Consider the following 21,459-nt stretch of genomic DNA (forward strand, 5'->3'; position numbering starts at 1 on the left):
TTTCTCGTAGATAAACACCTATGTGTAGAATTCTGGAATTTTTTTATTACTAGAGTTTATGGTTTTGATTTACAAAATTGAGCTGATCGTGCAGAGTTCCCATATCCACTTTCCCCCACAATTTTCCTATTATTAACATCTTACATTAGTGTGTTATATCTCTTACAATGCATCAACCAATATTGATACATTATTATTAGGTAAAGTCCATGGTTTATTTAGCTTTCTTTAGTTTTAACCTAATGGTCTTTTTCTGTCCCAGGATCCCATCCAGAATACCATATTACATCTAGTTGTCATGTCTCCTAAGGCTCTTCTTGGATGTGACATTTTTTTCATACTTTCCTGTTGATGACCTTGACAGTTTTGAGGAGTATTGGTTAATATAATCATATTGTAGTATTCCTGTCTATTGAAATTTGTCTGATGTTTTTCATATAATTAGAGGTGTGTTATGAGCTTGGGGGAGGAAGATCACAGAGATAAGGTTACATTTTTATTACATCATATCAAGGGTACATACTAGCAACGTGATTTACGATTGTTGATATTAATCTGGTTATTCCACACGGTGCTCTTTGTGAGTTTTCACGTAACAGAAAATTATTCTGCTCCATGTTTCTCCAGAATTTAGTGCCAGGAAGTTTGTCTTTTCTGGCATGCTTGTGTACCTCCATTTATCAGAGAAGGAGAACTACGCAACCCAGCTTTGATGTTCTTTTATTACCTGGACCGTTAGTAAACTAAGAGACAAAAGTGTAGATTGAATGCAGAAGGTCCAGATTCCTAGTATGATTTCCTCTTCCTTCCATCATTTTTTGACTCTTTATTATAATTGCTTCACATTGTAAATGTGCTAATTGTATTGTATCGACCTCAAACTCTTTGGACTTAGAGTAGAAATCACAAGTCAACCATCATATGCTCATACTGGTCTCCAGCTTTCACCTGGTCACCCTCCCTCAATGCTCACTTTTGGTATTTCTCCAGAAAATGAAGACATGGTGCTCCCTCAGGGCATTTCTCCAATCCAGGTCAGAATGGCAGCCCCAGAGAACAGCAGCCTGGGTGAGTGGGGCTGGCATATGCTGGGGGTAGGGTGGGTAATAGACTTGGAGGGGTTTTATTCTTTGATTGGGAGTAGAGCCCCAGCCCCCCTGCTAGGACTGTATAGCATAGTGGTTAGTAACACGGGCTGTAAAGTCAGACTTTTGGGGTTAAAATGATATCTCTGCCAGTCATTCTTGATCATGGGTAAATTGATCAATAATTTAGTACCTCAGTGTCCCCGCTTGTTAATGAAGATAAGAATACTACTTCATGGATTTTTGTCAAAGAGTAAATGAAATAATATAATGCATGTAAAGAGCATAGAGGAGCACCTGGCATTTTGTAATTTATAAACGTTAGCTGTATTCTGTTTTCCCCTTTCCTGTAGCCCTGTCCCCACGGCCCCTGTGCCATCCTGGGCTCCTGGCCACAAAACCCTCTGGCTTCTACCACCAAGAAGTGTGGCACTCGCTGTCCTGCTCCAGCCGCTCCTTCCCCACTGTTGACAGCATCCTGGGCTGCCTGGCTGGCCACGTTGTCCACATGATGGGAGACTCCACGCTTCGGCAATGGTGGGAGTATCTGCGTGACAAAGTGCCATGTGAGTGGCCCTGAGGGGAGAGGGCAGGACACCTGGAGCCTCAGGAAGGAAGAGGTGAACAGGAAGGGCTTTGAGAGACAAGACTCCTATGTTGCAGAGGTTGGGGCAGTATGCTGGGAATTTTCCAAGAGCAAATGAGCAAAGGAATCAGAGCTGAGAGAATGTAATTATCATCACCAAGCTTCCTTTCCAGTTTGGTTGACAAGAAGTTATGTAATGAACTCATATGACAGCATTAAAAAAAAAACTTTCAATAAATACAATTGCTGATACTACAAGAACAGTCTCCGATTTAGTCTTTAAATAAAATCACCATTTACTCTCTTAAGTAAAATTAACGTGAAAGAAATAAAGTTCAGATTTTTGTACCCTACCTACCTCAGTTTCTTCCTCCTTCTCTAGTCCCTCCTTTTCCCTCTCCTCTCCTCTCCTCTCCTCCTCTCTTTTCTCTCTCTTTCCTTTCTTTGCCTCACTGTTGTGTCTTATCCAGCAGCTGATAGAGCTATGGTTCTCTTAGCACCTAAAACCTGAGTGACTTTTGCTGAATGAGTGTCATTTCCTCAGCCCCTCCAAAGTTAAATTAATCCAATCTCAACTCTTCCATGTGTGCCATTTTTTCTAAAAGTCAAGATTAATGGAAAACAGAGCATTATCACAGACAGAACGTGTGAATAACCTCTCATTTAGAAAATAAAATTAAACACTTGAAGTCTATAGTGGTTATTTTAAATAAAATTATGTCCAAGCATCTAGTACCTACTCCAAAGTTACTACAAGTCTTGAAGACATCTGAGTGGGAAGGTAGAACACCAAAGCTAGCCTGAATGCCTGTTGGACTTGGCCCACTATTCAGTGGTCATAATCTCTGTGAACTCTTTTGTGAAGTTAGCAACCGGCTAATTGTGGCCCTTACTTACCAGGTGTGTGAGGAAAGTCCACTTAAACATATTATCTCCAATCTCGGGTGGGTAGTGCAGATACAATCCTGTCTTCCTGCAAAGTTTAGAAATTTACCATATCATCACCCTCAGTCACTAGGCCTAATTTGAGGTTCCCCTTTATTTTAAACAGTTTATTGAGGTGTAACTGACAAGTCATAAGCAGCATATATTTAAGTGGACAGCTTGATAAATTATAACATACGAGTATGTACATCTGGAAAACAATGTCCACACATAAGACAATTAACAGATCCACCACTCAGAAAGCTTTCCTGGTAGTCCTTGCTAATCCCTCCCTTTTACTCTTCTCTGTCCCCAGGCAACCCGCACATCTGCTTTCTGTCTTTTTAGCTTAGTTTGCATTTGCTAGAACTTCATATAAATGGAAGCATACAATGTGTACTCTTTTCTATGTGTGGCTGCTTTCACTCAGCATAATTTTATTGGGATTCGTCCACATTTCTGAATGTGGCAATAGTTCGTTCCCTATTTATTGTTGTGTAGTATTCCATTGTATGCATGGATATACCATTATTTATTTATCCATTCATCTGTTGATGGACATTTGGGCTGTTTCCAGTTTTTAGCTATTACAAATAAAGCTGCCATGAATATTTGTACACAAATGTTTGTATGGGCATACGCTTTCATTTCTCCTGAGTAAATACCTTAAAATGGAATGTCTAGATCATATGATAGGTATATGTTTAATTTTTTTAAGAAACTGCCAACTTCTTCAAACTTGCTATAGCACTTTATGTTTCCACCATGTATTTCCCCAGTTGCTCTATGTTCTCAGCCACACTTGGAAAAGTCAATCTTTTACATTTTAGCTATACTAATCGGTGTGTAGTGTTCACAATGGCTCACTCGAGCATTTTTTTATGATGGCTGCTTTAAAAATCCTTGTCAGATAATTCCAACATCTGAGTAATCTTGGTGTTGGCACTTGGCAATAGTCTTTTCTTATTCAAATTTGTGATTATCGTGATTGTTGGTATGATGAATGATTTTCTATTGTTTACTGGACATGTGGGTTTTATGTTGTGAGACTCTGGGTCTTATTTTACCTTTGTGGCAGCCCAGAACCAAGGTCTGCCCCCCAATCTAGCCATTCTATTCCCCTTACAATAATAATTGGCATGTATCATGTTAAGCCTTTGTTTGTATTACCTCATTAAAGATCATGAACAACCCTGAATATGGTATAGGAAGTATTCATTTGAGGCCTGAAACAAGGAGCCAGAATGGTTACAGTGTTTTTCACAAGGCAACACAGCTAGTAAGTCATAAGCCAGGATTTGAACCCAAGCCTGCCCTTCTCGATGTCCTTCTACCAGGACTCGGTGTCATTGCCATCCCAGATTCCTGTACTGTGCAGGCCTCCCACCAGAAATGATGTCAGAAACATGGACAAAAAAGAGAAATTAAAAGGAAGCATGTGGTTAGAGATGATCAAACCAAGTAAACCACTAAACTGTTTAACACATAAACTGCACTACTCAGACTTGAGTTAATTAACCTTGTAGCCAATGACCAACCCCAACACTTATGAGCTTCATAGCGACCCTCTAAGAGACTCCCCCTCCTGCTCTCAGGGAAAGGGGGTGAGAGAACACTAGAGCACAGAACTACTCTTCAAAGAAAGCCAATGTGACCTCTGCATCATCTCTATGCTGTAGCTCCACCCTCTGCTCCAGTTCTTTCCCAACGTCTTCCATGAGTTGCTCCAGCTCCAGATCAGGAGTACACCACCAGCCTCCTGAGGTGGTGGCTCCTGGGGTCCAGTCCTTCTGTCCCTACCATGGGACAGACCCCACAGTGAGCTGTCCATTTGGCACCATCCTAGCCTCTTTTTCCTCACTTTGCTTGCAGATGACATGATTGTTCATATGGAAAATTTGAAGTAATTGACAAAAAAACAGAGAGAGTAACGCCTCCTGGAACTATTAAACAATTATAGCAAGGTTGCACATACAAGATTAATATACCAGGTCAATTGATTTCTTATGTACCAAAACTGAACAAGTAGAATTTGAAATTTAAAACACAATGCCACACAATACCATTGATGTTAGCACCCCCTTAAAAATGAAATAGTTAAAATCAAACAAAATATGTACAAGATCTATATAAGAAAATTTATAAAATTCTGATGAACAAAATCAAAGAACTAAATAAATGGAGAGATATTTCACGTACGTGTGTCAGGAAGACTCAATATTGCCAAGATGTCAGTATTTCTCTAACTATAAATTCAATGCAATCCCAATCAAAATCCCAGCAAGTTATTTTATGGACATCGACAAACTTATTCTAAAATTTATACGGATAGGCAATAGACCCAGAGTAACCAATGCAATATTGAAGGAGAAGAAGAAAGTTGGAGGACTGACCCTAGAGATTTCCTATAAAGCTACAGTAAACAAAACAGTGTGGTATCAGTGAATGACTAGACAAATATGTCAATGGAACAAAAGGAGATGCCAGAAATATGTTTCCATAAATATAGTTACTGAGCTTTGACAAAGGAGCAAAGGAAATACAATGGAACAAAGATAGTCTCTTCAACAAATGGTATCAGAAGAACTGGACAGTCAAATGTAAAAGAAAGAAAAGAAGAAAAAGAAAGGAAAGAAAAAAAAATGTAGACACAGACCTTACACTCTTCACAAAAATTAACTCAAAATGGATCATAGAACTAAATGGTCATAGAACTAAAACTGTAAAACTCCTAGAAGTTAACGTAGGAGAAATCCTAGATGACCTTGGGTATGGTGATGCCTTTTAGATACAACATCAAAGATATAATCCATGAAAAAAATCATTGATAAGCTGTACTTCATTAAAATTAAAAACTTCTTCTCTACAAAAGACAATGTCAACAGAATTAGAAGGTAATTCACAGCCTGAAAGAAAATTTTTGCAAAAGACACATCTAATACAGCTACTGTTATCCAAAATATACAAAGAACTCTTAAAACTCAACAATAAGAATACAATCCACTTTAAAAATAGGCCAAAGACCTTAACAGATACTTCACCAAAGAAGATAGACAGATGGCAAATAAACATATCAAATGGTGCTCCCCATTACATGTCACCAGGGAAATGCAAATTAAAACACGTTACCATGACATATCTATGAGGTTGACAATTAAGTTCGCGAATTGTTGCAACGATGTTGCTAACCTTTTTTGATATCAGAGGGATTATTCATTATGAATTTGTACCAACTGGACAAACAGTTAACCAAGCTTACTATTTGGAAGTGCTGAAAAGGCTGCATGAAAAAGTTAGATGAACTGAACCTTTCACCAACAATTCATGGCTCTTGCATCACGACAATGCACCAGCTCACACAAAACTGTCTGTGAGGGAGTTTTTAGCCAGTAAACAAATCACTGTACTGGAACGCCCTCCCTACTCATCGATCTAGCCCCCAATGACTTCTTTCTTTACCTGAAGATAAAGGAAATATTGAAAGAAAGACATTTAGATTACATACAGGACGTCAAGTGTAATACAACAAAAGCTCTGATGGCCATTCCAGAAAAAGAGTTCCAAAATTGCTTTGAAGGGTGGACTAGGTGCTGGCGTCCGTGCATAGCTTCCCTAGAGGAGTACTTCGAAGGTGACCATAGTGCTATTCAGCAATGAGGTATGTAGCACTTTTTCTAGGGTGAGTTTGCAAACTTAATTGTCTGACCTCATATTGGAAAGCCAAAATCTAGAACACTAACAACACCAAATACTGACAAGGATATGGAGCAACAGGATCTCGCACACATTGCTGGTGGGAATACAAAAAGGTACAGCCACTTTAGTAGACATTTGGCGGTTTTTACAAAACTAAACATACTCTTACCATAAGATCCAGTTATCACGCTCCTTGGTATTTATCCAAAAGAGTTGAAAACTTATGTCCACTCAGACACCTGCACGTTGATGTTTGTAGCAGCTTTATTTATAATTTCCAAGACGGGGAAGCAATACGTTGTCCTTCAGTAGGTGAATAGGTAAATATTAATAAACTGTGGTACGTCCAGACAATGGAATATTATTCAGCACTGAAAGAAATGAGTTATCAAGCCATGAAAAAAATATGGAGGAATCTTCAATGTATGTTTAAGTGGAAGAAGCCAATCTGAAAAAGCTGTATACAGTTTGACTCTAACTATATGACATTCTGAAAAGGCAAAACTATGGGGACAATAAAAAGATCAATGGTTCCAGGGGCAGGAGGTGATTGTGGGCAGAAATGAATAGGCAGAGCACAGAGGATTTTTAGGGCAGTGCAAATACTCCACATGGTTATATATATATATATATATTTGTCCAAACAAATAGAATGCACAGCACCATAGTGAACCTTAGGGTAGTCTTTGAGTAATTATGATGTGTTAATATAAATTCATCCTTGTTAAAAGAAAGAAAGAAAATGTACCATTCATGGTGTCAAAAATGGAAGGATTTTCTTCTTTAGGGCTGAATGATATTCCTGTATGTGTCTGTGCTTATGTACACATACACGTACATCTCACATTTTCCTTAGCCATTCAGCTGACAATGAACACCAAGGTTATTTCCATACCTTGGCTATTGTAAATAATGTGCAATGAACTTGGGAGTGCAGATATCTCTTTGAGATACTGGTTTCATTTCCTTTGGATATTTACCCAGAAGTGGGAATACTGGATCATATGGTAGTTCTATTGTTAATTGTTTGAGGAAACTCCGTACTGTTTTCCTAATGGCTGTACCAATTTACATCCCCACCAACAGTGCACAAGGGTTCTCTTTCATTCATTCCCTTGCCGACACGTGTTCTCTCCTGGGGTTTTGTTTTGATAATAGCCATCCTGGCAGGTGTGAAGGGATATCTCATGGTTTTCATTTGTATTTCCCTGATTGTTAGTGATGTTGAGCATCTTTTCATATAACTGTTGGCCATTTGTATGTCTTCTTTGGAAAAATGCCTACTCAGATCCTTTGCCAATTTTTAAATTGGGTTGGTTTTTTTGCTATTGAGTTATATGAGTTTCTTATATATTTTGAATATTAACTGCTTGTCAGATATATGGTTTGCAAATATTTTCTGCCATCTCGTATATTACCTTTTCATTTTGTTGTTTTCTTTGTTGTGCAGATGCTTTTTAGTTTGATATAGTCCCACTTATTTATGTTTGCATTTATGTCTTTCCTATTTGTGTCATGACCAAAACATTGGTCTGTGAATTGTTCCTGAATCTGTGTGTTCCTGGAGGTAAAGAGGATCCAGAGCTTCCTACTTTGCCACCTAATAGATGTCACTCTGAAGTTTTCTCTTTTTATTTCTATGTACACAGATTGTATTTTTCTTTTTATAATTCCTCTTTGGTTAAAGAGAAATTAAGCAGAGGATTTTAAAAACTTTAAATCTTTTGCAAATGCCAGAGAATATATATATATATATATATATATATATATATATATTCTGCTCCCGTGAATCTCCCACCTGTAGGTGAATTCAGTAGTGGGCCTCTTCGTCTTGCCTGTCTGCTGTGCAGGGAGTCCTTTGTGGAGTTTTGTTGTTTGATTCGTTGTAAATTCCAAGAGAGCTTTACAGAGGCTCACCGCACGCCACCATTTTTCCTCCGTTGAATGCCGAAACATTTATTCTTAATAGCTATTTATTTAATTACAGAGTACTCAGCAGCTCATAATCCTGTTGTCTGAGTTTCTTGTTTTGTTAAAAAAATTTACATATAGTTCATTGAATTGTAATTTATATATAATGAAATGTCCTTGTTTCAAATGTACAGGTCAATGAGTTCTGATCAAAGTGTACACCTGTGTAGCTGTCTCCACAATCAAGATACAGAACATTTCCACCACCTCTAAAGATTCCCTTGTGTCCCTTCACAGTCAAGTTCCCTCACCCACCTCCAAGCCCAGGCAAACACTGATTTCCTTTCTGAAAGTATATGTCAGTTTTGCCTTTTCTAGCATCGCATAGAAAATGGATCATGCAGTTTGTACTCTTGTATCTGGCTTCTTTTGCTCAGTAAAACAGTTTTTGAGACTCATCCATATTGTTGTGTATCAGTAATTTTCTCCTTTTTTTCCTTTGTATTAATGAATGGTGTTCCATTGTATGGATAGACCACAGTTTGTTTATGCTTTCACCTCTTGATGAATATTTCGGTTGTTTCCAGATTTTGGCTATTATGAATAAAGTTGCTGTCAACATTGCGCTATAAAACTTTTGTAGGCAAATATTTTCATTTCTCATAGATAAACACCTATGTGTAGAATTCTGGAATTTTTTTATTACTAGAGTTTATGGTTTTGCTTTACAAAATTGAGCTGATCGTGCAGAGTTCTCATATCCACTTTCCCCCACAATTTTCCTATTATTAACATCTTACATTAGTGTGTTATATCTCTTACAATGCATCAACCAATATTGATACATTATTATTAGGTAAAGTCCATGGTTTATTTAGCTTTCTTTAGTTTTAATCTAATGTTCTTTTTCTGTCCCAGGATCCCATCCAGAATACCATATTACATCTAGTTGTCATGTCTCCTAAGGCTCTTCTTGGATGTGACATTTTTTTCATACTTTCCTGTTGATGACCTTGACAGTTTTGAGGAGTATTGGTTAATATAATCATATCATAGTATTCCTGTCTATTGAAATTTGTCTGATGTTTTTCATATAATTAGAGGTGTGTTATGAGCTTGGGGGAGGAAGATCACAGAGATAAGGTTACATTTTTATTACATCATATCAAGGGTACATACTAGCAACGTGATTTACGATTGTTGATATTAATCTGGTTATTCCACACGGTGCTCTTTGTGAGTTTTCACGTAACAGAAAATTATTCTGCTCCATGTTTCTCCAGAATTTAGTGCCAGGAAGTTTGTCTTTTCTGGCATGCTTGTGTACCTCCATTTATCAGAGAAGGAGAACTACGCAACCCAGCTTTGATGTTCTTTTATTACCTGGACCGTTAGTAAACTAAGAGACAAAAGGGTAGATTGATTGCAGAAGGTCCAGATTCCTAGTATGATTTCCTCTTCCTTCCATCATTTTTTGACTCTTTATTATAATTGCTTCACATTGTAAATGTGCTAATTGTATTGTATCAACCTCAAACTCTTTGGACTTAGAGTAGAAATCACAAGTCAACCATCATATGCTCATACTGGTCTCCAGCTTTCACTTGGTCACCCTCCCTCAATGCTCACTTTTGGTATTTCTCCAGAAAATGAAGACATGGTGCTCCCTCAGGGCATTTCTCCAATCCAGGTCAGAATGGCAGCCCCAGGGAACAGCAGCCTGGGTGAGTGGGGCTGGCATATGCTGGGGGTAGGGTGGGTAATAGACTTGGAGGGGTTTTATTCCTTGATTGGGAGTAGAGCCCCAGCCTCCGCTGCCAGGGCAGTATAGCATAGTGGTTAGTAACACGGGCTGTAAAGTCAGACTTTTGGGGTTAAAATGCTATCTCTGCCAGTCATTCTTGATCATGGGTAAATTGATCAATAATTTAGTACCTCAGTGTCCCCGCTTGTTAATGAAGATAAGAATACTACTTCATGGATTTTTGTCAAAGAGTAAATGAAATAATATAATGCATGTAAAGAGCATAGAGGAGAACCTGGCATTTTGTAATTTATAAACGTTAGCTGTATTCTGTTTTCCCCTTTCCTGTAGCCCTGTCCCCACGGCCCCTGTGCCATCCTGGGCTCCTGGCCACCAAACCCTCTGACTTCTACCACCAAGAAGTGTGACACTCGCTGTCCTGCTCCAGCCGTTCCTTCCCCACTGTTGACAGCATCCTGGGCTGCCTGGCTGGCCACATTGTCCACATGATGGGAGACTCCACACTTCAGCAGTGGTGGGAGTATCTGCGTGACAAAGTGCCATGTGAGTGGCCCTGAGGGGAGAGGGCAGGACACCTGGAGCCTCAGGAAGGAAGAGGTGAACAGGAAGGGCTTTGAGAGACAAGACTCCTATGTTGCAGAGGTTGGGGCAGTACCCTGGGAATTTTCCAAGGGCAAATGAGCAAAGGAATCAGAGCTGAAAGAATGTAATTATCATCACCAAGCTTGCTTTCCAATTTGGTTGACCGGAAGTTATGTAATGAATTCATATGACAGCATTAAAAAGAAACTTTCAAATAATACAATTTCTGATAATACAAAAACAGTCCCCGATTTAGTTTTTAAACAAAATCCACATTTTCTCTCTTAAGTAAAATTAACATAAAAGAAATAAAGTTCAGATTTTTGTACCCTACCTTCCTCAATTTCTTCCTCCTTCTCTAGTCCCTCCTTTTCCCTCTCCTCTCCTCTCCTCTCCTCCTCTCTTTTCTCTCTCTTTCCTTTCTTTGCCTCACTGTTGTGTCTTGACCAGCAGCTGATAGAGCTATGGTTCTCTTAGCACCTAAAACCTGAGTGATTTTTGCTGAATGAGCGTCATTTCCTCAGCCCCTCCGAAGTTAAATTAATCCAATCTCAACTCTTCCATGTGTGCCATTTTTTCTAAAAGTCAAGATTAATGGAAAACAGAAAATTATCACAGAAAGAACTTGTGAATAACCTCTCATTTAGAAAAGAAAAATAAACACTTAGCGTCCATAGTGGTTATTTTAAATAAAATTATGTCCAAGCATCTAGTACCTACTCCAAAGTTACTACAAGTCTTGAAGATACCTGAGTGGGAAGGTAGAACAGCTGAGCTAGCCTGAATGCCTGTTGGACTTGGCCCACTATTCAGTGGTCATAATCTCTGTGAACTCTTTTGTGAAGTTAGCAACCGGCTAATTGTGGCCCTTACTTACCAGGTGTGTGAGGAAAGTCCACTTAAACATATTATCTCCAATCTCGGGTGGGTAGTCAGATACAATCCTGTCTTCCTGCAAAGTTTAGAAATGTACCATATCGTCACCCTCAGTCACTAGGCCTAATTTGAGGTTCCCCTTTATGTTAAACAGTTTATTGAGGTGTAACTGACAAGTCGTAAACAGCATATATTTATGGTGGACAGCTTGATAAATTATAACATATGAGTATGTACGTCTGGAAAACAAAGTCCACACATAAGACAATTAACAGATCCACCACTCAGAAAGCTTTCCTGGTAGTCCTTGCTAATCCCTTCCTTTTACTCTTCTCTGTCCCCAGGCAACCCGCACATCTGCTTTCTGTCTTTTTAGCTTAGTTTGCATTTGCTAGAACTTCATATAAATGGAAACATACAATGTATACTCTTTTCTGTGTGTGGCTTCTTTCACTCAGCAAAATTATATTGGGATTCGTCCACATTTCTGAATGTGGCAATAGTTCGTTCCCTATTTGTTGTTGTATAGTATTCCATTGTATGGATGGATATACCATTATTTATTTATCCATTCATCTGTTGATGGACATTTGGGTCGTTTCCAATTTTTAGTTATTACCAGTGTTTGTATGGGCCTACGCTTTCATTTCTCCTGAGTAAATACCTTAAAATGGAATGTCTAGATCATATAGTAGGTATGTGTTTAACTTTTTAAGAAACTGCCAAACTTGTCCAAACTTGCTATAGCATTTTATGTTTCCACCATATATTTCCCCAGTTGCTCTATGTTCTCACCCACACTTGGAAAAGTCAATCTTTTAAATTTTAGCTATACTAATAGGTGTGTAGTGTTCATAATGGCTATTCGAGCATTTTTTATGTTGGCTGTTTTAAAAATCCTTGTCAGATAATTCCAACATCTGAGTAATCTTGGTGTTGGCACTTGGCAATAGTCTTTTCTTATTCAAATTTGTGATTATCATGATTGTTGGTATGATGAATGATTTTCTATTGTTTACTGGACATTGTGGGTATTATGCTGTGAGACTCTGGGTCTTATTTTACCTTTGTTCTTTTCAGCCAGCACTCACCCTGCATAGGTGTAGCACGCAGGTACAGGTGTATGTTCAGCTCTCTTTTGGGTCCGGCTGATGCCACCCCAGTGAACATGGAGCACCAATTCCACGGCCTTGATGCCACTGGGTGAAGGTACAAGTTTACGTTTAGCTCCACACCTTGCCCTACTGACACCGGGGTGGGCAAGCACAGGGCCAACTGGCATTTCTTCACTCCACCTGTTTCATGCCATGTTGCTACCAAGTGGGAAGGAAAACTCGGATCCCTCCTGAGGTCAATTGTATTTTAATCAAGGTATATGTTACTTTGAATTCCTTGTACATTACAAAGAACCAACTAGATATTTTGCTAGATCGCTGCTGGATCCTCTGTGTCCAACCCATTGATGAGGAGAAAGAGACCGAGAAAGAGAGGAAAAGGGAGAGGGAGAGAGAACAGAGAATTTTGTGGGGGGTTTATGTCCAGGCATGGAAGTGGCATACATCTTTACTGCTATGTTCCAATGGCCATAACCCAGTCTTGGTCCAAACAGAGAATTTGGGAAATATAGTCGTCAGGAAAAGAAAATACAGTGGTAAGCATCTAGCTACCTTCCTCGTCCCACCTTTCCAATGTGTTTATGTTAATTTTAAATATATCAGTGAACTGTGTTTATACTTATAATTATGTAAATATTTTTCTATTAATAGTCAAAACTAATACGATAATTTAGTTGCTTGTATGGTAATTTGTTTTTCCTCTCCTCTTCATTCCTATTTTCCTTCCTTCCTTCCTTCCTTCCTTCCTTCCTTCCTTCCTTCCTTCCTTCCATCCTTTCTTGTTTTTCATTGATAAATATTTATTGAGCACCTGTGATATTCAGGCACTGTTCTATGTTCTGGGAACATAACAGTGACCAACAACAAAAATACTAACATTCCTGTTTTGTTGTGCATAAACGCTAATGGAAAGACTCAGAAACAAGTCACAGATAGTGAGAAGTTCTGTGAGAAAAAATACTGTGGAAGTAGAAGATAGTGAGGCAGAGGAAGATAGAATGGTCAGGAAAGATGCGTCTGAGGCAGTTTCACTCCTCCATGCTGACTGTTCACTTGAAATCATGACCACAAACCTCTGGGATGCGCTAATGCTGCACAGTAATCCCAGCAGTTCTCAAACGTGGTCCCCAGACCAGCTGCATCGGCACCACCTGGGAGCTTGTGAGAAACGCAACTTCTCAGGCCCCATCCCAGACCTACGGAATCAGAAATTCTGGGGAGATGCTCAGTCTGTGTTTCAACAAGTCTCCAGGTGATGCTGATGGGCACCGAAGTTGGAGAGCCTCTGTCCTGGACGACTGAACCCCCGGCCTTGTTGACGATGTCACAGCTTCTCCTTTCCTGAAACCTTCTTCATCCTCATGGTCAACTGCTGACCCTCATATTTTTTTTACAAAACAAAGCAATCAGAAGTGAAATTCCAGATTTCCACCACCACATTTCCTCTCTTACCAGCATCTTTGCTACTATTCTCTGTATTGCCACCTGTTTTTGAAAATGAACTCTCCATGCTCCTTCCACTTCAGCTCTAGGTCTCCGCCCCTCTTGCCCATTCAAGGACATCTCTCCACCAATTTCTCCCTTCCCTCCTAAATCACCTTCCCTCTCAACAGCATAATTTCCCTCACATTCCCATCAGCATATGAGGATGGACAATTAAGTTCACGAACTCATCCTAGAAAAAGTGCTACATACCTCATTGCTGAATAGCATTGCGGTCACCTTTGAAGTGCTCCCCTTGGGAAGCTACGCACTAATCCACCCTTCAAAGCAATTCTGGACTCTTTTTCTGGAATGGCCATCAGAGCTGTCGTTGTATTACCCTTGAGGTCCTGAATGTCATCAAAATGTCTTCCTTTCAATATTTATTTCCTTTATTTTCAGGTAAAGAAAGAAGCCATTGGAGGCCAGATCAGGTGAATAGGGAGGGTGTTCCAATACAGTTATTTGTTTACTGGCTAAAAACTCCCTCACAGACAGTGCCGTGTGAGATGGTGCATTGTCGTGATGCAAGAGCCGTGAATTTTTGGTAAAAAGTTCAGGTTGTCTAACTGTTTCACGCAGCCTTTTCAGCACTTCCAAATAGTAAACTTGGTTAACTGTTTGTCCAGTTGGTACAAATTTATAATGAATAATCCCTCTGATATTAGTAAAGGTTAGCAACATCTTTTTGACTTTTGGTTTAGACTGAGCAAACATTTTTGGTCGTGGAGAATTGGCTGACTCCCATTGTGCACTTAGACGCTTTGTTTCAGGGTCATATTGGACACCCATGTTTCATCACCAGTGATAACACAGTGCAAAACATCGTCTTCCCTCTCCAAAAGGTCTTGGCAAACTTCAACTCTCCTTTGCTTTTGTTCATCAGTGAGCAACTCGGGACCGTTTTTGCACAGACTTTTGTCATGCCAAGATTTTCAGTTCAGAGTTTCCTAACTGTTTCTTTCTCGATGTTTACTTGGTCTGCTATGCTTCTCACTGTCAGCCGATGATTTTGACGCAGAACTTGAAAAATTTTGCAATGTTTTCATCAGTTCTTCTCCTTACTGGCCGCCCTGACCTCTCATCATTAGTAACATGTTCTCTGCCCTCAAAAAAACATTTACTCCATTTATACACTGCTGTTTTCTTCATGGTATTATCTCCATAAATTTGGACTAACATGTCCCTGATTTCACTTCCACTCTTGCCAAGTTTAACAAGAAATTTAATGTTTGTTCGTTGCTCTAATTCAAGCTCAGACATTCTCACGACAGCACACAAAAACACGAAACAACAATAATGAACACCACTCAGCAAGACACTGCCACTCATCGACATGAACATATCTGTGAGACACTGACATACCAAGGTTAGGAAACCTTACCGAGCTGTTTGTACAGTGCTGCCTGTATAAGCACAGGTGGCAAGTTCATGAACTTAATTGATAGAACTTGTATATTAATGGAAGTGCATAATTTCAAAAATTTTATAAAATATAACAAAATATAGAAAATGCATAAAACAGTTTATATTGTTATAAAATGATCATCTCTATAACTTCCACCCCAAATAAGAAAGAGAAGAAGACTCTCACTCCAGAAGCCCTCCTAACACCATGTCTCCTCTAAGTTATAACTCCCTCTCTCTCCCATTATTCTAGAAATCATCATTCTGTTATAATATTTAAGCCCTTGTTTTTCTTTATAGTTTTGCCAACATGTTAGGCATTCGTAAACAATATACGAGATGAATTTTGCCTGATTTCCAACTTCATAGAAATGAAAACATACACTGTGATTTCTGTTGTGTCTGGGTTTTTTGTATTAAGATTCATCCATATTCTTTCACGTGATTGTCACTCATTCATTTTCACTGCTACATGGTATTTCGTTGTATGATTATATCACACTACAGTTTTACATTCTACTGTTGATAGGACTATCATGAAAAATGCTGCTATAAATGTTCTTGTATGTGTCACTTTAAGTCCACATGAGCTTGTGTTTTTGTTGGATGTCATCTGGTAATTGTTTTGCTGATCAGAGAATAGGTACATCTTTAGACTTTTTGGATTCTACCAATGTTTAAAAAGTGGTTTTACCAGTTTACTCTTTCACCAGCGGTTCTTGTTGTTCCACATTCTTGCCAGCATTCGATATTATCATTTTTTAATATTTGACAAAAATTATGGGTGTATAGTAGGGGCTTATGTGGTTTTCGTTTGAATTTTTCTGATTAGTCATGAGAGAACACCTTTTTATTTTTTATTTTTTTTGAGTTTGGATATTGGGGTATCTGATTGACCTGGCACTGCTGACTGAGAAGCCATCTTTCCCCCATAGCTCTGCAGGGCAGCTTCGTCATGAAGCAGGGGTCCTTATGTATGTCTGTTTGGGGGATCTCTATTCTGTTTAGTGAATATATTTGGGTCCAACTGAGATGTTTGAACATGATATATCTTTCGGTTAATACGATTTTAGTTATTGATGCTAATGTAATTGCATTGTGACCAAAGGACATATTTTTAAATTTTGAAATATTTTGAGATTTGATGAAAACTCACTTTTTGGACCAGTATACTGTCACTTTTGTAAATGTTCCACATAGGAATCCTGCAATTGATAGTTTCAGTGTCTAAATACGGATGGTTTTTAAATCATGTTGTTCAAATCTTTATATCATAACTAATCATTGTCTACTTACTTTACCAGTAAGTAGACAACGATTTACAGTAAGTATAAAAATCACCCAGAATGACTGTGATTTTGCCCATTTTTCAATGTGTATTTTGAAATTTGCTTTATTTATTTATTTAATGTTATATTATTAGATGCAAAGCTTTTTATAGTTATTACAAATTCCTGGAAAATAGAACTTTTTATATTCTGAGAAAACTTTCTTATTCCCAGTTGCCTTAAGGTCCTTATCAACTTTCTTTGGTAACTATTTGCATGCTTTATCTTTTTTCTTCTAGATTCAAGCAAGATCCACACATTGCATTTGGTTAAGTTTCTTACATTTCTCTTAATGGTTATAGTGCTATTTAAATTATCTGTTACATATTAGGTGAGTTGTAATAGTTTGTGCTTTTTAATAATTTGGTCCATTTCATCTAAGATGTCAAATTTGTTGTGTAGAGTTGTTTGTACTACTCCCTTATTATACTTTGATGTCTGCAGAGTCTAGTGGTAGCCTCTATTCTATTCCTGGCATTGGTAATTTTTCTCTTCAGTTATTTTTCATTTGATTTTTTTCTATATTTTCAATCAAATGTGATTAGATGCGGATTTTTCAACAAATTCTACTTTGGCTTTGTTGGGATCTTTGAAACAGTAGATCGATGCCTTTCATTATGTTGTTAATTGTTTCTGGGAAATTCTCACCCACGATCTCTTCAAATATTACCTCTTCCTATTTTTCATCCTTTTCTCTGAGACTCCAATTAAATGTGTTCTATTTTTCTCACTCTCTTCTCTGTATCTTCCCTCTCTTCTGTGCTTTTCATCTTATTCCCTCTTTACTCATTCTGGGTCTTTCTTTCCAATCTGTGTATCAATTCACTACTTTTCTCTTGATGTGTCCAATCTGCTATTTAACCCAACCATTGGTTCCAAATTTTACTTACTGTATATTTTACTTCCATAATTTCAGATGATTCTTTTTCAAATCTTCAATATCTCTTTTATAGTTTCTGGTTCATAGCTGAGATTTTCAAATTAGACATTTATTTCCTTGAACATAGTGAGCATAGTTGCTTTACAGTTTGTGGCTGATAATTCCAGTATCTGGAGTCCCCATGGCTTCTTTCTGTTGTCTATTGTCTCTATGCATTTAGCTTATTTTGTTTTGCCTCTTGAAGTGTCTTGGGATATTGTATTGTTTTCTGGATGTTTTATTTGACAAAATACTTTTGTGTATAATGTAAGACCTAAGGCAATATTATCTTATTTTGAAGAAAGGTTTTCATTCTGGCAGACATCTAAGAGTGCTTACAGGTTAGAAACAGGGTTGGAAGTTTTGTGAGTCATCTAGATAATCCCTCCGAGTACAGTACACACCACCATCCATAGTAAAGTTCTTTTGTTTCTAACCCAGTACAGGGAATGTTATACTAGGTTTTCCTCTTTGGAGGACGCAAAGTTCCATCCCCTTTGGAGGATGCAAAGCCACCAGAATACATATCTGCTTTTCAGTGAACTTCCACGGATTGGAAAATGATCCCAGGTCAGTCATTTGGGGTCTCAGCCAAAAGCAGAAAGTATTCCTATCTCTGGTGTCTTTACTCAGAAATACCCCCAGTTAAGAATCAGCTCTAATCTATTTCTTTGATCTTCAATCCTGTCCTCTTCTCTCATAATTTTTGAAAACTTTCAAAATTACTTTTTCAAATTGTCTTCATCAGAGTATGTGGACCAAGTCTCACAGTGCACCGTTCGCAAAAGGTAACACATACCATTATCTCCCAACTGCTAAAGCTGGAAACCTAGGACTCACTAATACCTCCTGTGTTTTGATGCTAGCTGCCAATTATTTATCTGATCCTGTCAACTCCACATCAAAAATATATCTGTTTCAGTTATTCAGGATGAGTAAGTTCTGGAGATCTAATGAACAGCATGGTGACTGAAGTTAAGAATTCTGTATTGTACACTTGACAATTGTAAAAAGATAGATCTTAAGTGTTCTCACCACACACACAAAAAGGTAACTGTAAGGTTATAAATATGGTAATTAGTTTAATTGCAGTAATCCTCTCAAAACATCCTCTTGTGCACCTTAAATATAAACAATTTTTATTTGTTAATTATACTTCAGCAAAGTTGGAAAAAACTAGCTACCAAAAGAAAAAAGTTACATATTGTAATATATGTAGTATATATGTGTGTATGTATATGTATACATATATACACACATATATAATATATACATAAATATCAACCTCTTGCTTCTATCCCTATTTCTGCTCATCCTTGACATTACCAAGCCTATAACAAAGTCCTTTAAACTAGGCTCCCCATTTCACCCCAGGTTTCTACAAAGGAGCAAGCAAAAGCTTTTTAAAATGTAAATTGGATCATGCTACTCACCTTCACTTTAAATTTACTTGAGACAAAAATCAAAATCATTAACATGATCCATAAGGAACTGCGTGACCAGACCTTGCCTGTATCTTAACCTCACCTCGTGCCATTCATTATGCAGCAGGAGCACCAGCCTCCTTTCAGTTCCTCAAAATTTCCAACCTCCCTTCTGCATCAGGAAATCTCTCTCTCCCAAGAAACAGTGATCTCCATGAGGGCAAGGATGTCTGTCTCTTTCTCACCATTGTATACAAAAGTACCCAGAACAGTGCCAATTTGTACCTGTAAGATATTGCTAGATGAATGCAGCCAAGAGTTACTAAGAGCCTAAACTAAAAGTTGGATGCATGTTTGTACATAGGAAACCTTAACAATAAATAATGAATGAGACTTGGTGAATTATTTGAGTTCAGACTGAGACACCGAGAGGTATTAAATATGGCTAACGGCCTCCCCAGAGAGAGCTAAGAAAAAAACACCAAAATATTGGAAAGTCTCCAAAACAATAGCTGACTGGTGTGGGACAGTAGGGGGAAGTTCAGGACATAGAGAGAGATTTATGTGTGCAAAAATGATAGATTCATCTATCCAGGCAATGTACAAAATATTCAAGACCATGGTGGCCATTAGAGAGAAAATATTGCCTGGGCAATTGGAAGTGTGGAATGAAAGCTCAGGAAGCCATCAGATCTTAGACAGAGACTGAGGAGGTAGCAGTGAATGAATTCCCCAAAGGGAAGATGGTAAAGAAAAGTGGATGACAGTGATAGAATTTTAGGGAATACCACATTTACAGAATGCAAAGAAAATATGAAGCTGACAATTGAACAAAGAATGACCAGAATGGTAGAAAAAAATGGGACAATGTAGTGTTAAGGCAAGAAAGAGATGTTTCTGCAAGAGGTCACTCAGCATGGAGAAGTCAAATGTCTTAGAGAAATAAGAGCAAACTGAATAGGAGTTAGGATGGATGATAGTGAGATCCTTGGCAACCTTGAAAACTGGGGGGTGGGGCGGGTAAGTATTAGGGTTTAGAGACAGAATGCTTATGCCCTGGGATATGGGGACTAGAAATTTCATTTGTACAAGAGGATGGTACACAGTCCTATACTCACTCCTAGGCCTCCTCTCTCTTCCTCTCCACAGCCCTAAAGCCCATGGATCTGCACGCCACATACCAGACGGGGCCCCTGATGGCCGTGGAGACCACTCGGAACATAGTGCTGCACTGGCGGGCCCACAGCTGGCCCCTGCGCTCCGCCCGCACACCAGTGGCCTCCCTGCACTCTGTAGCCCGAGAGCTGGGGGGCCTGGCAGGGGGTCCCCACACCGTGGTGGTGCTGGGGCTGGGCGCCCACTTCACCACCTTCCCTCCGTCCATCTTTGCACGACGGCTGGCAGGGATCCGGGCAGCTGTGGCTGCGCTGCTGGCCCGGGAGCCCCGCACTCTCGTGGTCATCAAACTGGCCAACACTGGCTACAAGTCCGTATATGGCAGCGACTGGTTCACCCTGCAGGTGAACCGGCTCCTCCGAGCTGCCTTTGCCGACCTCCATGTGGCCTTTGTGGACGCCTGGGAAATGACCTCCAGCCTGGCCGTGCCCGACAACATCCACCCAGGGCGGCTCATCGTCGGCAATGAAGTGGACCTCCTCCTGTCCTTCGTCTGCCCCACCTGAGAGCCTCTGCGGGTCTGGCACTGTGTGGATGGAGAAGCTGGAGGGGTGATCAAGCCTGCAAGCCCTTCCCTCAGCGGACTGTACCCCTGCTCTGACCCCTTCCTAATGCACAGGCCATAAAATCATCCAGCAAGAATTGGGATGTGGGTGGTGGCCGGGGAGAGCAGCCTAGCAGTGGTCCAGTGCATCTTGAGAGGTTTAGATCCCACATGGAAAAGCAGTGCTAAGAGGGTGAGGGTGGGGCCAGAGCTGGCAACATCTGTTACATCCAGTAAAGGAGGATTGTCATTTTCTGTGTTGGAGTTTCTGTGTGGAGTGTCAACAAGCCTTGCAAAGGCCTAAGACATGGATTCCATTTCAGTTTATCAGAGCCACCCTAGTGGAAAGCCTGAGTATATATGTGAAGACTTTTATGGCCTGATTGGTAAAATAAAATACTTCTCCTATATGTCAAAAGTAATACGTGCTCAGCTCCGGCCCCCTGTGGCTCAGGCAGTTGGAGCTCTGTACTCCTAACGCCGAAGGCTGTGCCGGTTCGATTCCCACATGGGTCAGTGGGCTCTCAACCACAAGGTTGCCGGTTGGATCCGACCAGGGATGGTGGGCTGTTCCCCCTGCAACTAGCAACAGCAACTGGACCTGTAGCTGAACTGCACCCTCAACAACCATGATCGAAA

At 39.4% G+C, this 21,459-nt stretch overlaps 1 protein-coding gene across 1 annotated transcript; it reads left to right on the plus strand.

The window, feature by feature from the left end:
- Positions 1-1,040: 1,040 nt before the first annotated feature.
- LOC141570794 (NXPE family member 3-like) lies at positions 1,041-21,074 on the plus strand. The gene is made up of 3 exons (XM_074329223.1): positions 1,041-1,068; positions 1,439-1,651; positions 20,250-21,074. Exons 1-3 carry the CDS (start codon positions 1,041-1,043, stop codon positions 20,780-20,782), a joined length of 774 nt encoding a protein of 257 aa, XP_074185324.1. The 3' UTR covers positions 20,783-21,074.
- The last annotated feature ends 385 nt before the right edge of the window (positions 21,075-21,459 follow it).

Source organism: Rhinolophus sinicus, linkage group LG03 (assembly GCF_036562045.2).
Source record: "Rhinolophus sinicus isolate RSC01 linkage group LG03, ASM3656204v1, whole genome shotgun sequence".
Taxonomy (NCBI): domain Eukaryota; kingdom Metazoa; phylum Chordata; class Mammalia; order Chiroptera; family Rhinolophidae; genus Rhinolophus; species Rhinolophus sinicus.

What these genes read in the sequence shown, in the direction of transcription:
- LOC141570794 (XM_074329223.1), top strand. Translation starts at nt 1,041, where the DNA reads ATGGCAGCCCCAGAGAACAGCAGCCTGG. An exon ending in CCCAGAGAACAGCAGCCTGG is followed by an intron (nt 1,069 to 1,438) that starts GTGAGTGGGGCT and finishes CCTTTCCTGTAG; the next exon opens with CCCTGTCCCCACGGCCCCTG. An exon ending in TCTGCGTGACAAAGTGCCAT is followed by an intron (nt 1,652 to 20,249) that starts GTGAGTGGCCCT and finishes TCCTCTCCACAG; the next exon opens with CCCTAAAGCCCATGGATCTG.